The 16,117-nt window shown below is 41.3% G+C and overlaps 1 protein-coding gene across 1 annotated transcript; it reads right to left on the reverse strand.

Moving 5' to 3' along the window:
- Positions 1–412: 412 nt before the first annotated feature.
- Kcnj16 (potassium inwardly rectifying channel subfamily J member 16) lies at positions 413–3,325 on the reverse strand. Its single transcript, XM_038327862.1, has one exon. It carries the CDS (start codon positions 3,263–3,265, stop codon positions 2,006–2,008), a length of 1,260 nt encoding a protein of 419 aa, XP_038183790.1. The 5' UTR covers positions 3,266–3,325; the 3' UTR covers positions 413–2,005.
- Between the last annotated feature and the right edge of the window lie 12,792 nt (positions 3,326–16,117).

Consider the following 16,117-nt stretch of genomic DNA (forward strand, 5'->3'; position numbering starts at 1 on the left):
ATAGTGCAACAGAACAGATTTAATCAAACATCAATGTCCCCCTCCCCATTTCAATGGCAGGCATCATGGGAAGACAGAGCAAAGGAAATACAGTGCAATGGAATGTACCTGCCTTCTAGAGAAACAAATTCAAACTGGTGGGGAAGGCATTGTTATGGTGGTGATGATTTCTAGGCTTGCAAATGGTTATTATTCTAATTTAGAGAAGTAATTATTGTTTTTAAAAGTCAAATTCTCTGTGTGTCTGTCTCTCCGTCTCTCTCGCTCTCTGTATCTCTCTCTCTCTCTCTCTCTCTCTCTCTCCTCTCTCTCTCTCTCTCTCTCTCTCTCTCTCTCAGTGTGTGTGTGTGTGTGTAAAACACATGAGTATATTGTATGATTTAACTAATGGATTTTCCATTCCTAAGCAGTGCAGGTTAAACATGACATTGGTCACAGATATTAAGTTTCAGGACAGTTTTTAACTTGCCCCTTGAACAGATTTCTTATAAGATAACAGGGTTTTGAAAGATTTATTTACAAATGTGCACTTGCAAAGTTCATGGTATTCTGTATTGATCCTAGGTTACAGGAAGAAGCAAAGAAAAAAAAAATGGAAGAGGGAGAAAAAAGGAAAATTACAGAAGAAAGGAGAGTCCTTCAATGCCTCTTTCTTTCACTGCACTTGGTAATCTTTGACTGTGTGATTCAGTTCATTCTACTTATGAGATCAAATTTGAGTAACTGTGGTGTGTGTGTGTGTGTGTGTGTGTGTAGAAAAAGAGAGATCACTGAAAAAAAGCAAAATGTATGTGTGTTTAAATTAAAACAGCAGCTGTATCATATACTCATTCCTGGCTCAGAAACAGTGGAAAAAATACACAAATCATGCCAAGCCATAGGTAATAATTCTTCAGTTTGTAAAGCTTACAGTATCTGAGACTTGGGTTCATGCTAAAAGGAGTCAGGAATTAACTTAATCCTTTAACACGATAACAGACTATGCATTTATTTTTTGTCCTAAAATTTCAGCATTTCCTATAATATTCAGTTTATCCCTCTAATACACAATCAAATCAACTTCCTTGCTCTGCTTCACAGAGTCGATCATGCTCGTAGCCCAGGTCACCGTACGCATGACCTCACTGCCTTTAGAGAAGGTTCTAGCTCTTTTAGTTCTTCTTAGCCTACATGTAGCCTCTCAGGATCAGCCATCAGCAGCATTTATTCTCAGGTCTCAGCTGCCTCTCACTGCTGCACCCATCTCTGGGATCCCACCCAAATGTTTGAGAACAGCGGGTGTATTTACACAGAAGACTTCTCCAAGGAACACAGGGAAGGGACACTCCCTCACTTCTGTTCCCCATTTGTCTGGTTGAACCAAGGTATTTAAGAGAGAAATAGTTCTCCAAATAATGATGCCCCTGCCTCCTCTGTCACATGAGAGCATCTAGCACTCATTGAGAACACTTTCAGCAATCTCACTGAAACGAGTCTGTGACTTGATAGCACGGTCAGTTTATGAAAGCCGTGCCTGTCTGCTGCCACCAAGACACCATGAGAGGCAAATACGGGACCTCAAACCGCACTTCACTTTACTTCCATGTCTCGTGTTTCTGTGCTGAGATATGTCTTATTTGTTTTGCTTAGGTTATGAGCTATTATTATAAGATCTCATTCCACAATTATTTTATCAATGTAAATATTTAGCTCACCTGTCTCTATCTTTATCTGCTCCAGCGGCCTCTTTTCTCCCACTCCTAAATATTCACATTCAAGAGAGGATACAAGGGTGTGCCATAATGAGATTAAGTGTCATCAATTAAGCTTCTTAATAGTTTTCCCACTACAAAATTTGCTACCAGTGCCAAATTTTAATGCTGGGAAGCTGTGGAATTTTCAGATGATCACTTACCAGGTTTAACCTGCTGTGCTTTCTATTGCTGCTGCAAAGGACAGGTGTAACATTTTGTTCAAAATCATGCTAACAATGTTGTGCCTTTGGGTAAGGGGCTAAAGAGGAGGGCTACATCTGGGATTCCATGGAGATTCTATTTAAAGTCAGGAGAGCTTTTTGGTAAGGGACTTCCTTACACTCAGCTGGTGGGGAGGTGCCGGTCTCCTCAGGGTTCTCGCAGCTGCTCACAATGGCTACAGCACTGAAAGACTGCCTCCTGACATTGCTGTCAGAGGTACAGGATCCTCGGACAGGGGATGTTTTTTCCAAGTTGGTGAGTTGCTGGTCTTTCCAGTCCAGTTGTTTGGCACTGCAAAAGGGGGCATAGACTTCCACACTTCCTTCAAACTGCAAGCAGTTCACTTTGTAGTACTTTCTCTTCACTTCCAAGACATCATTAAACCTATGGCCCCAGAGAATTTCTCTGGGGATGTAAGAACTTCTAGACTGGTGGGATGTCCCAGTAGAATCCCCAGTATAGATAAATGTCACTAAAATCTCGAAATTATCTTTGGCCACTGCCTTGCGATCAAGGGCATACAGAGGACTCTCGTGGTCAATTTCATGGACGATGGTAACTGGGGTTACCAGGATGATCTGGTCATTGACGAGTTTGAGATCTTTAAAGGTCATGGTCATCCGCCCTTCACTGTCTTCTGAGTATCGGAGAAGCTGGGCTCTCACTGTACCTTCTACCACATGGTTTGGTCGGAAATCACCTATGCGCCACATGAGGCAAAGCTTCCCGTCTCTCATACCAATGAGTGCGAAATAGCTGAAACGGATGGTCTGGGCTCGCTTCCGGGCGGTGGCCATCTTCGCCAAGGCTGCTCCAATGATGAAGGTGTTTATGATGCAACTTAAGATGGACTGAAGGATGACCGTCAGCACGGCCACAGAGCATTCTTCTGTGACACACCGGTAACCGTACCCAATGGTGGTCTGGGTCTCAAGGGAGAATAGAAATGCTGCCGTGAACGAGTGCACGTTGTCAACACAAGGCGTGATGTCTGGATCATTTAACAGGTCTCCATGATGAAAGGCTATGAGCCAAAATATGGAGCCAAATATCAACCAGGAGAGAATATAAGACAGAGAAAATATCACGAACATGTGACGCCACTTGGTATCCACAAGAGTGGTGAAAATGTCAACCATGTAGCTCCCCCATTCTCCAAAAATGTGTTTGAAGTACACGTTGCAACTGCCATCTTTGTGGAGCAGGCGCCTTCTTGCCCTTCTCTTCTCAGCTATAGCATGCTCTGAGGGATAGCCTGGATATTTGGAATCCACATTTACAATCCGGTAACTACTTCCGTAATAGCTCATTCTTTCTTAGTCCTTTAGCGCATCCAGGAGAGTTTTGTATCAGTTCAAAGTTCCAGGTGGATTGCTAATTTTTGTGTTTTCTTTATTCCTTAGTTTTCAGTTAGAATCTAAAATAAAATAGAGAACAAAAAATTAAACATCTTATTAGCCTTAGATTCCAATTTCCATCTTGACAGCAGTTTGACAAATTGGAAGCAATTTTGTTCCATCAAAAGTAGCAAATACTTCATCTGAACCATGGAGACATTCAGTATTGATTCAACAATCTGGTATAGAAAGCAACTCAGTTATTATAGGAACAAAGTGTGCAATTAGAGAAAATCAGATTTTATGTATACATAGTGTTTGAGTAAACACTATGATGACCCCAAATGGTGCCCCACAACCCTTTCTCACCTGATGAGAGAACAGTGGTTTTATACTAACACATTTGATTGCATGAAATCAATCTATAATATACAGAGATGAAGTAAGATTTAGTTTCAAGATTTCCAGTCACTAATGCAAGAGCAATGAAGAGTTTCTACCTTTATTTTGTAATGAAATGGCTGCCCGGGTTCCTGGAGAAGGCAGCCCCTCGCGGTGGCTTCTTCTCTGTCCCACTTGGGTTTTTCTTCTCGTCTACTTCCCAGAACAGAACAGAATGAATACTGACATCTACTTCTGATTAAATTCTTTTTCTCCTAGCTCCACCCTTAGCCTTGATTGGAAAAGAAAAACGTTCTTAACCCCAGAGGAGTTCAAACCACTCCCAGGTGAGCTGTTGGGAAGGTGTAAAGTTGCCCCTGCTTTTATCTCACAGCCTCTAACCATCCTTACAGCTCTCTGGTTTTTGACACTAACTGCTCTTCTCTCTCCCTCAGAAGAGAAGCAGAAAATTTGCCAAAGTTGTAAAGCTCGTTTTGCTCTTAAAGGGAGCATACTACCGTTCAACGGACCCCTCTCTTAGCTCTTGGGTGTTTTCGCTGATGCGTGTGCAACATTCCCTAGGCAAAACTAATTGTCAAGGAAAGTGTATAATTCTCATTTGGGGGCATCCATGTCTAAAACCACCAAAGTCTGAAAGTAAACTTTAAAAATGTGACTTTCCAAACAGTCTTCGGCTATTTCTGTGTAATAATAGCATCAGCACACTAATGGTTCAGTAGTCATTGGAATCTGCCTTTGACATGATCCACCTGTGCTGGACAGATGGAATAAAGGGAGACTGGAGAGACATGGGCAAGGAGATCCCACCATCCACTCAGTCACACGGAAACACAATATGACTAAATGCGACTCCCTAAAACTCAATTAGGAATCAATCACTATGGATCTACCTCACTCCTGACTGCAGAAGAGAAGAAAGAGTTAACATCTCTCTGGCCAGAAAGAATCATTTTCTCTCTCTCCAGGGACCAGACCCATTTTTTACAAAGAACTCTTTGTCAAGGGGACCACTTACAAGGACAGACTGTGCTTATGGCCAAAATCCCTGTAAAGCATCATGGGCTTCTCTCTCTCTCTCTCTCTCTCTCTCTCTCTCTCTCTCTCTCTCTCTCTCTCTCTCTCTCTCTCTCTCTCTCTCTCTCTCTCTGCAACAGTCCATTCTTTAGGATTGTTTAGAGTAGTTCTTCCTCTCAATAGGCAATCTTTGGTCTTGTATATCGAAAACTATTTGAATAATTGCAAGATAATTACCTAGATCTACCAAAATGTTTCTAGGATTGCAGAAGATAAAATATAAATATCTCTTCTATGTTTTACGGTGCAACCATTATCTGTAATATCTGTTGATTAAATATCAGAGGCACCTGTTTAATTAAATGTAAATGACCCTGAGGCAGAAGCCACTACTGTTTTGCTCACTCTTTATACTGACTATAGCAGGCAGGAGTCTATAATAAATGATACAAAAACAAGCAAAAAATGAGATAATTTCAAACCGCAGTACAGATGTGGAGGTAGAATTGGATTTTTGCTAAATGCTTCCAACCAAGAAAGTTCCTTAAGGAGAACTACCCCAAACCAGGAGACTGAGAGCTAAACACACACACAGATCACAGATCTAGAGCTACTGTGTGTGTCTCTTCTGCTCAGCTGCCAAAAGGAGAAAAAGGGTTTTATTTGAAATGGCTTTCAGTTGGCATCCTATTTGGATTCCCGTGGTGCTAGGAGCTATTATAAACAAGCCACTTTTGAAACACCTTCCAAAACTGGATAATCAGTGGATTAATTTGCAATTAATACAAGTTAGAAGCGAGCAAATTCGGGCATGTGGAAATTGTTGTAATGCTAATAATTTCAGGGTTTGCAGTTATGACTGAGAATTCTGACCCAAGTTCCCCAGGTCCCTGATCGGGTTGTGATGAGTTTTGAATCTCTGGTTAATGGGAATCTGTCACCGCCAAACAAACCGAATTAATAGAGCCAGGTTTAATCTGAACAAAGCACTCCTGGGTGATCTCGGGAGGGTACAAAGGGTATCACATGGCCAATATGGCTACCAAGTCTTAAGTAGCCTATAGGTGTGGTTTTGAGCAACGCCAAGAAGGTGTTAGTTTTGGCGGTTTTCTCAGGGCTGAGTTTGAAGAGGGAGGCTCCATGGGAGATGCTGCTTGGGGTGCTGATGGCTGGCTCTAAAAATGAACCTCTGAGCTGGAGATTCCAAACATTCCAGTCTCTTGGAGTATATATGGACACCAGTTGGCCTTCCAGCTAAGCAGGTTGGTCACTGCAGCCACGCAGTTCACTTCACTTTATACAGAGATATGCATTTAAATCCTGTGTAGGATCCCGTGTTTGCTTTCTTCCTTCCTTTCTTCTTTTGTTTTTTTAATTTCATTTTTGTTTTTCTAGGCAGAGTTTCTCTGTAGCATTGGAATCTGTCCTGAAACTTGCTCTGTAGACCAGACTGGCCTGGAACTCACAAAGATCCCCCTGTCTATGCCTCCCAAGTGCTGGGATTGAGGGCATGTGCCAACACCGCCCAGCCCCATGCTTTCTTTACATATTCTTTGGTTCTCCAACCATGTCAGTGAGACATACTTTGAAACAAATATCTTCAATCTAAATGATAAATGATAGCCTAGACAGACCAACCCTTTTCAGTCTCGTGTGTCCCTCACCTACATGATCAATGAAGGGACCATGAAGACCCTTTTGCCAAAATGGTTAAACAAAATAAACATATACTCATCTGGTAAGTGTGTTGTGTTAACTTGAGAACTTTTTCAATTGCTTGCTACGAGATATCAGAACAATGTTCTTATAGATTCATGGGAGTTCTGCATTTCATCGGATGAGAATCTAGCTTTTAAAACATCCATAATGTTGATCAGTGAGGGCGGCTTAGGGAGTGTAGGCGCTTGCCACCAGGACTGACAACTTAACTGGATCCCGGGAATCTACACACTGGAAGGAGACAAATGACTTCTGCAAGCTGTCCTCTGACCTCCACATACCATGTCACTCACACAAACACCCAAATAAACGCAGTGAATAATTTGGAATTGCTTTGATATTTACATAGTCATTTCGCCACTACAAATTCCATCAAAAGAAAGCATCTGGAGAGAACTCCCAACTTCAAGATTTATCTCACACTTCGCTCTCTACAAAGAAAACTAGAGCTGGTATAATTATGAAATTATGGGATATAAAGGTCAAAGGCAGATGCTGAATCTGGACAAGCCCATTTTGCCAGATGATAATTAGCAAAGGCACCAGATGCCCTTTGCCTCCCTGGCTGTGGGGTAGTGCTTTCTATACAAGGGGTTAAAACAAATGGAACCTTCACAACCTGGAGGATAAACCCTTCTGATTATCAGGGTTTTATTAAACTGTCCAAACGTTGTGACTGGAGAGATAGATCAGAGATAAGGAGCCCTGGTAAATCTATCAGAGGAGCCTGGCTCAAATGCCAGCACCATAGGGCACCTCTCAACCTCTATAACTCCAGTTCCAGGGGATTATGCCCCTGCCTGACTTTCATGGTTACCAGCTAGACACATGGTGTACAGGCATACACTCAGGAAATACAGTCACACACATGAAATAAAATAAATCCATCTACAGGTTTTTAGAAAGCTACTAAGAGGTAGCTTATTTCATTTTGTGAAAATAGCTGGGGGAGGATGGGAAGAAGACAGGATTGGAGAAAGCATGCCTTTCTATGAGAGCCATTTTTCTAATATCTTGCTAATTATATCAAGAGTAGACACTGAAAAATATTATAAAATCCACTTTTAAAATGACTGCTGGGCTCTGCTATCAGACCTCTCTTTTAATAATTTCTTTGCATGGATTCAAGCCGAGTGCCTTTTGAATGGGCCATAGACACAGCAGGGGGCATTAAAAAAAAAACATGAACACCCTCCCATACTTGTTCTTGTTTTATCATGCATAAAACTGAAACAATTTATCTTCCATTCAGCCCCATCCTCCCATATTTAACTGTTTACCAAATGAACCACCCTTGCAACTACGTCTTCAAAAATAAGCTTTCTCCCAGCAGGTTAAGAGTGCAGTACAATGACCAAGATTTTGCATCCTCGTTTCTCGTCAATGCTAAAATGCAATCTTGCCTCTACCACCTACTTAGCATAAACACATTCATTATTGCTCTTGCGTAATTCAGTAGGCACCACAAAAAATGAGCTAAAATATTTCCGGTGAAATCCAATTATTGTAGCCAGTGGCTTTGGAGGTTAACACGTTCTTTTTTTCCCCCCACATAAAAGATCTGAGGCAGTTGACACTTAAGTCATCAGTAATCAAATTACTCTCCTGGCAGCTATTAAATGAGATAAGTTTTGATGGAAATGTGAGAGCTGCAAGGGCAGAGGAGAAAGGATGGCTTCATTCCTCTCGAAAGTCATTGCTTTGAAAATAGCCTCTTTTGTGGAGAAAAGAAGGTAGTGAATTAGAGATGCGGTGGGGGCAGTTGTAGGGAGGGTGGGGTGAGCTCTGGTTGGAGGAAGGAGAGAGAGGAATGATGAACTAGACCCCAAAATAAATGAGGTCGTTTGCATTTTCTACAAAACCTGTTCTTCCACTCCTTGCTTTGGAAGGGCACTTCCCCTTTTTCTTTCCTGGAACTCTTTTTTTTTTTTTCCTCTCTCATGGTTTATTTTTTTTTTATATTTAAAAATTTCCATCTCCTTCCCTCCTCCTCCCCCCTCCCTCCCCTTCTCCTCCCCCTTCCCTCCCCTCCTTCTCCCCCTTCCCTCCCCTCCCCTCCACCCATACCTCCCCTCCCTCCCTCTCAAGGCCTGATTCTTCTGCATGGACGGGCTCTGTGGGAGCCTTCTCAGCTTGGTGGATCACCTTCCTGGACCTGGGGGGAGTTGGGAGGACATTGGTCTTAGCATAGAGTGGGGAACCCTGATGGCTCCTGGAACTCTTAAAAGGCATGCTTGGATACACAGAGCTCCTCATTCAGCAGCTAAAGGTGTGCTTCACCTAAAAGACTCTATCCCTATATCTCCAGACCCCACCAACTTCTTGCTCAAATAGCTTCTCTTTGACGATGCATCTGTTTAGTTCTCCTGTTTCCTTCTCAGTAGGCTCTCAACTCAGACTTTCATCTCAGGCTCAGGGTGGTTACAGGGGCTGGAGTAGGTAGAAGTGGGAGAGGGGATGAGGAGGGGAGAGAGAGGGTGGGGGATTGGGAGGGTGTGAGTTTGGGGGAATATGCCTGTAGCTTTCCTTTGCATAAAAATGTCCTGAAGTTACCTAGTACCATGTACAATAAGAATTAGAGAACAAGAAAGGGACTATAATGTGTTAAAAACAAACCAGTAGACTAGATGTGGGGGCGGGGAGAACTCAGCAACATAGGACCAGTGGGGACATTTGCTTGAGATCCTTTTTCTTCCCAGTTTGTCTTTCAGTGTTATCCACAACCTAATTTAATTCCTTTCTCACCCCCAATGTTGCTGTGTGTTTTTAAACTTTTTCTTACATGTATTTCTTTATTTTGTGTATATGTGTGTTGAGTTTAAATGCACACACATGCCATGGGGTCTGGAGGTCAAAGGACAACTTTCAGGCCCTGTCCTCTCTACCTACCTTTTTCTTTCCTTTCCTTTCCTTCTTTTTATCTTTAATGCCTTTATTTTCTTTCAGGTGGTCACCTTTTCATGTGAAAACTACTTTTTATTTTTTTATTGATTTTTATTGAGCTCTACATTTTTCTCTGCTCCCCTCGCTACCTCTCCCCTCCTCTTCAATCCCCTCCCAAGGTCCCCATGCTCCCAATTTACTCAGGAGTTCTTGTCTTTTTCTACTCTACCCACCATTTTTTTTTTTTTTTTTTTTGAGTCAGGTTCTCTCTTTGGCTTTTGGCTGTGCTTCTGACTCCTGGCTAGATGATACGTGAATTTCACATGATTCTTCTGTTTCCATCCTTCATTTTGCTATTTTAGCGTTGGGTTATCATTGCTGTTTCCACAGCGATCTTTGGACATGGGTTCCATGGGTGGAACGCGGTTGTTGGGCTTGCGCAGTGAGTTCACTTACTCACAGAGCTGCCTTGCTGCTTTACAAACAAGTAGAAAGTTTGAGACTAGGATAAGTCTCCCAGTTTCCTGGATGATAACATTACTGCAAAAACAACTTGATGTTTACAGATTCCGTACATGGGTTAAAATATCAGTTTGTCATATATAATGAGAATATGTATTTAAAATAAAAATTAAAGTCAAATGATTTATAATTGCAAATAATTTAACTTTAAAACCAAACTGTGTCAATAAGAAATGTCTAGAGGGTATTTTTGAAGCTAAAGAGATGGCTAAAGTGAGTTAATAGTCCTGACTATTCAAGCATGAAGACCTGAATTCAGGAGCCAGAACTCACATAAAAAGTAGAACATGACACCGGGCTGTGGTGGCGCATGCTTTTAATCCCAGCACTCAGGAGGCAGAGGCAGGTGGATCTCTATGAGTTCAAGGACAACCTGGTCTACAGAGCGAGTTCCAGGACAGGCTCCAAAGCTACAGAGAAACCCTGTCTCAAAAACAAACAAACAAACAAGCTAGAGCATGTCCATGTCTATACCCACATCATCGCTGTATGCACTGATGCACTGTATGGGACACATATGGGAGGATCACTGGTGCTGCAGGTTGTCCCAGAGATTCTGTTTGACATAGATAATGAATGGTAGAGCGGAGTGCCTCATGTCTGCCGTATCTTTGTATGACTTCCACATGCGTGTGCACAAATGTGTTTGGGGGGTTATTGGGTTATCACAGAGAAACCCTAAGTGCTGAGACAGCCTTCAATTCAAGGTCTATCCTGAACCCCAAGAGCATCGTGTATAAGCTAATCTTTTGAAATCTAATGTGTTCTTTTGTGACCTATATAGCGCATGTCACTGTGAGGTTTGAACGAAATAATAATGGATGGCAAGCCAACATCTACTATAACAAGGACAGAGTAAGTGTTCAGTAATCATCGCCTGAACCTGAATTGTGAGATGGTTGTTTTCACTCTCTCAAAAGATAACCCCCCCAACTGGTATGACAGTAGCAAATCATATGTGGTTCTCAGTAGGTAATTCTAGTTAAATTCAGAGGTAGCACCGCGTTCTTGTGTCTAGGCCCCCAGAGTTGTTTCTTGGTCCTTCTGCTAGCCCCTCAAAGCCGAGACAGCAAATGATATTTCTTTTTATAACAACTATCTCATATAGGAGGTTTTCTTTTTTTCTACATATGTACATGCATACATACATACACATATATATGTGCACATGCACATACACATGCTCATTGAATTTGATTTGAGAATTTTATTGTTATTTTTTCTGAGGACTCTACCAAAAAGGACCAAGAACTCCCAAACTTAGCAAATTCAACAGCCTAAGGAAATTCGCAAGGCGATCCTGCATTTGTTTGCTGTCTAGAGGAGGTGTGCCCGCTTGGGTCAAACAAATTTTGATAATTTTTTTTGTTTTTATCTTGATCACCAGCCTGCCCATCCCTGTCTTGATTGGATGCTAGCCCACCTTTGCTTTTGTTGGATGCTAGCCCACCTCTGCCTTGGTTGGAGGCTAGCCTGGGTTGCTCATACCTTCGCTTGAGCTGGATTGAGGTGGGGGCAGAAGCCAGTTGGGATAAGAGCAAATGCCCCTTTAAAAGACACATTTCAATGTCTACTGTGTCATAAAAACATGTCAGCAATGATTTCTAAATTTATATTGAGAATCTGTTCAGCTGACTTCTCCTATATACCAGATCCAGTCACTTCCGAACATTGGAGGGCAGCCTCCTATTCATGCGGAGTTTAAAAAAAAAAAAAGTGACAGGCCAGGCGGTGGTGGCGCATGCCTTTAATCCCAGCACTCAGGAGGCAGAGGCAGGCAGATCTCTGTGAGTTCGAGGCCAGCCTGGTCTACAAGAGCTAGTTCCAGGACAGGCTCCAAAAAAAGCTGCAGAGAAACCCTGTCTCGAAAAACCAAAAAAAAATAAAAAAAATAAAAAAAATGACATTAATACTAGCTTCTAGGGAAAAGGAACAATATATATCAGCGTGCAGAAGGAAGAACAGCAAAGAGGGAAGGTACCATGTGACCCAGGCCACCAGAAAGGCTTTGACGCAGAACCTGCCATTCAGGTTCAGTGCCCATTACTTCTTGCCCCAGGTAAAATGCTTCCAAGCAGACCTGGCTCTCCACTCTATTTTGTTTTTCTAAGACCTAGTCACTATCTGGTTGTTAAGGCTCTCACTATTTACAGGGGTGATTTCGCTGATTGTTGTGCACTAATTCTAAGAGCTGGTTCTCACAGGAACCGAACATTACAGGAACTCATCTGCATTTTACCATTGAACTCGGGCTTCTGCTCTCTTTCACCTGACTTCACCCAGCTTGTATAACACCTGCCTCCTAAAGCAGCTCTCGCCTCTCTCTTCCCTGGACCCTTTAAGATGAAATGAAACCAGCTGCTGTGGGTACTGTCCAAAACAGCCACCCGAGCCTGCAAAGGAGAGTGGAAAGGACAGGAAGATGAACATCAGAGACTTGTATCTATCTGTGCTTCTGCCACATGTCAGCAAAATGATATCAGCACTTCACAAATAAATGTTTTTCAGCTGATTCTGTTTATATGGAGTTTGAGAGTAGCACTTGATGTATCACAAAAGGTTTTCATGAGGAACAAATGGAAATCTCACTATAGCTCCTCATACTGAATATTTGTCTAGTCTGATACGGATGGATTCCAGGTGATGAATTGGAATTAACTAAGAAAGAACTATCAATTGTATCTCAGGAAGAGGAAAACCCATCACAGAAAACTCTATGACCTCTGTCTCTGTCTCTGTCTCTGTCTCTGTCTGTCTCTCTCTCTCTCTCTCTCTCTCTCTCTCTCTCTCTCTCTCTCTGTGTGTGTGTGTGTGTGTGTGTGTGTGTGTGTGTCTGTGTATGTGTGTATGTGTGTGTTTGGGGGATTTGGGAGAGAAGAATCAGGAAATGTAGTGGAAGCTTCCTCTCCTTATGTTTCTAGAGCAGGGCCATCTGATGATATAGAGGGTGACCAATCAGAATTTCACAGTCAAGACTGAACTGTACAAATTACATAAAGGTTTTTCAGTACTGTTATTTAAAGCCACTTCAGGGGGTCCTGAGCTCAGTGGTGAGAGGCTGCATACTGAGTGTTCAAGAAGAACATAGGTATCATTTCTTAGGAGACAGCCTCAGATATTCCAACTTTTCTTGTCACTTGCTTTTGCCTGGAGTTCCTTCACATTGTAAAAATTCTTTTATCCTCCAAACTGAATTTTTTCATCATTTTTCATTTTTATATCAACCAGTAACAATTTTCATTGCTTGAACAACAAAGCATTGGAAAAAAAAATCAACTTAATGCCAACAGAAAATATCTTCTATTTGCAAGAACATATTCTAATCAGTTTTCTAAATTACATTTCAATTATCAGCAGGTCCTAGTTAGTGGAATTAGTTTCCTCTCTGTTTTCTCCTCCTGTCAAAATTATCAATCTTCAATGAATCATGTTTTCAGAGAACCATAGTGAAAGCCCCTTAACAGGTCTCCTTTTTTTGTCTTTTGTCCACTTTTTTTTTTTTTTAGAAAGTGAAATAAAACCGGTCACTGTTGACTAAAGTAAGTCTTCCAATTGTCATTGGAGTGTTTTCCATAATCTTTACTAAACACAGAGTGGTGATATCTGACCTCTAAGCATCTCTGACTATTCTGCCATAGAAAGAACCCTTCACCGCATCTTTAGTCTTCTCTAATTTTTATGCGTGTGTATATGTGTGTGTGTGTAGTGTCATGTGTGACATGGAGTGTGTGTGTGTGTGCGCGCATGTGCTCAACTGTGCAGGTGGGGGTGGAGGCCAGATGTTCACAATGGGGTATCTTCCTAAACACTTCTCCACTTATGTTTTGAGAGAAGTTATTCCATGGATCTTAGACGTTAAGCTACATTGGAAAGAGAGCTTCTCTCTGAAAACTCTCTCTGTACCTCTGCATATTTCTCTCCAGTGGTTGAATTGGAGGTATCCATGGCCCCTTCTGGCTTTTCTAAATGCTAAGGATCTGAACTCAGTTTCTCATGCTTTTGAAGCAAGCATTGTGACCAGTACACATAATACACAAGCATGTTTTTTCTAGTGTTAATTTGCCTATTGTGTTTCATAGGCTCTATTAGTTCACTCTAAGAAGGAAAATCTCTGTCTTACATCATGGAATGTTGGGTAGTTGTAACTAGGGACATGAGATCTGCAAAGCCCAAAATCTTTGGATCTGCTGCTCTATCTAATACATGACTAAATTATCGACTGGATTGCATCATGAAAAAGATTACATGCTATACAAGGAAAGGACCACAGTAATCTTTTCACTTCTGCATCCCTTGTAGCTAATGCAATAGGTGGCATGCAGGAATTCACTATTTGTAACCTGATGGAATGGATGAGCAAACATTGGAAAGACAATATCTCTTATCAAAGAACCTATAGTCCTAAGATCATCAACACCCTATCAATACTGACACTCTTCCAAATTCCAGATCCCAATGATCCTGTTTCTTGTCTCCATAACCTCCAATCTAAAATTAAAAAAAAAAAAAAAACAACTACAATAAAATCTCCTGCTTGAAAGTCTTTTGGAACAACTATAAGCCTTATCAATAATAGTTGCATTCAAGCGTGTTACAGAATTCTCTAGAACTATGAAATTTTAAAACATTGTACTTGGTACTAAAAAGTGTTTTCCTAGGACTAGAGGCATAAGCTCAGTTAGGAGAATACTTTTCCAGCCCGCAAGAGGCCCTGGGTTCAATCCTCAGTATCACAGTGGGTGAGTGATTGAGAGAACTAATCTTCCCCAGAAATAAGCTGCCTGCCTAATTGGCTATCCAATGACAAGAGTCCAGATCTGAAAACATACACAAGCAACATCAAATGGGCTTAGCATATTGTATGAATATATTTAGGCATTTATTTGTGTGAATATACATACACATGTATTTATGTACATAAATACACATAACTGCATACACATTATGCATATATATGTATATATACATAACACTAAGAGTTAAACAAACATCAGGGCTTGATTTCAAGAGGAAGCAGGAGGGCAGCACATGGGAGGGACTGGAGGGAGGAAAGGAAAAGAGGAAAATGAGAGTTTTTGATTTTTAAAACTAAAAAAAAGTGAGTACAAATCTAAATTACAGAAATTTGGATTAATAATATAGCACTTTTACTGAAAAATTTCATTTTAAAACTTTATCATGGATGGGCACAAAAACCTACTAAAAGAGAAAAGAAAGCTGTTTGTGATGATTTTGACTTTTACCAGACCATCTAATAAGCATGGGTTTGTGTAGGTTCAGCACAACTAATAAAAACCCAAAGGCAGAAATTGGGGTTCAACCTGAAGGTCAGAAAAGCAAAACAAACAGCCACTGGCTCTTACCTCTACCTCAGTCTGAAATGGCGATCCTGCCTCCAGGAGTCTCAGAATGAGACTGCATCTGAGAGCTGTCCCCTCCAGTCTTATATTCCTCTTTAGTGCTGGTATTAAATGTGTGCACCACTATTGCCCGGTTTCTATGACAACTGGTGTGGCTCCTGGGATTAAAGGTGTGTGTCACCACTGCCTGGTCTGTACGACTGATCAGTGCAGCTCTTTTTCTCTCTGAACTTCAGGAAAGAATTTTATTAAAATATAAATTAAATATCACTATATTATGTAATTAGCATAAACAGGTTTGCTCTTTAAATTTTAAAAGTGATATAGGAAACATGTGTAACATGATTTGGCACGAATAGAAACATGATTATTAAATAGTTTGAACAATGCAACTTCAAAACTTAAATATACTTAAATGCGGGGAGGTATGATTAACAGCAAAATAAGATTTGTAATTCTATCAGTTTAGTAGGATCATTTATTCTCCTTTTTCTATTTATTATTTGTACGTTTATATATCTTGAATTTTACTATGGGACGCTGTGTAAGTGCTTGAGTGGGTAGGGGTGCTTGCTGTGCAAGTGTGACCATCTGTGTTCAGATCCCAGATCCCATGAAAACAATCTGGCACATTCCACTGCATCTTTGACCCCAGCACCGTTGTTAGGGATCAGAGACTGGCAGATGGTTGGGACTTGCTGGCCACCAGCCTAGATTCAGATTCAGGGAGAGACCCTGTCTCAGTGGAAAAGGCAGAGAGTGAGACATCAAGACATTCAGTGGTCCACTCTTCCACACATGTACATAAACCACACACTGCACACAAATACACGAGAGAGAGAGAGAGAGAGAGAGAGAGAGAGAGAGAGAGAGAGAGAGAGAGAGAGAGAGAGAATGAAATTTTACAGTAAACACATCTTTTGCA

Source organism: Arvicola amphibius, chromosome 4 (genome assembly GCF_903992535.2).
Source record: "Arvicola amphibius chromosome 4, mArvAmp1.2, whole genome shotgun sequence".
In the NCBI taxonomy this organism is placed as follows: Eukaryota; Metazoa; Chordata; class Mammalia; order Rodentia; family Cricetidae; genus Arvicola; species Arvicola amphibius.

Bases quoted from the DNA above. Each gene is read 5' to 3' on its own strand.
- Kcnj16 (XM_038327862.1), bottom strand. From the start codon at position 3,265: ATGAGCTATTACGGAAGTAGTTACCGGATTGTAAATGTGGATTCCAAA.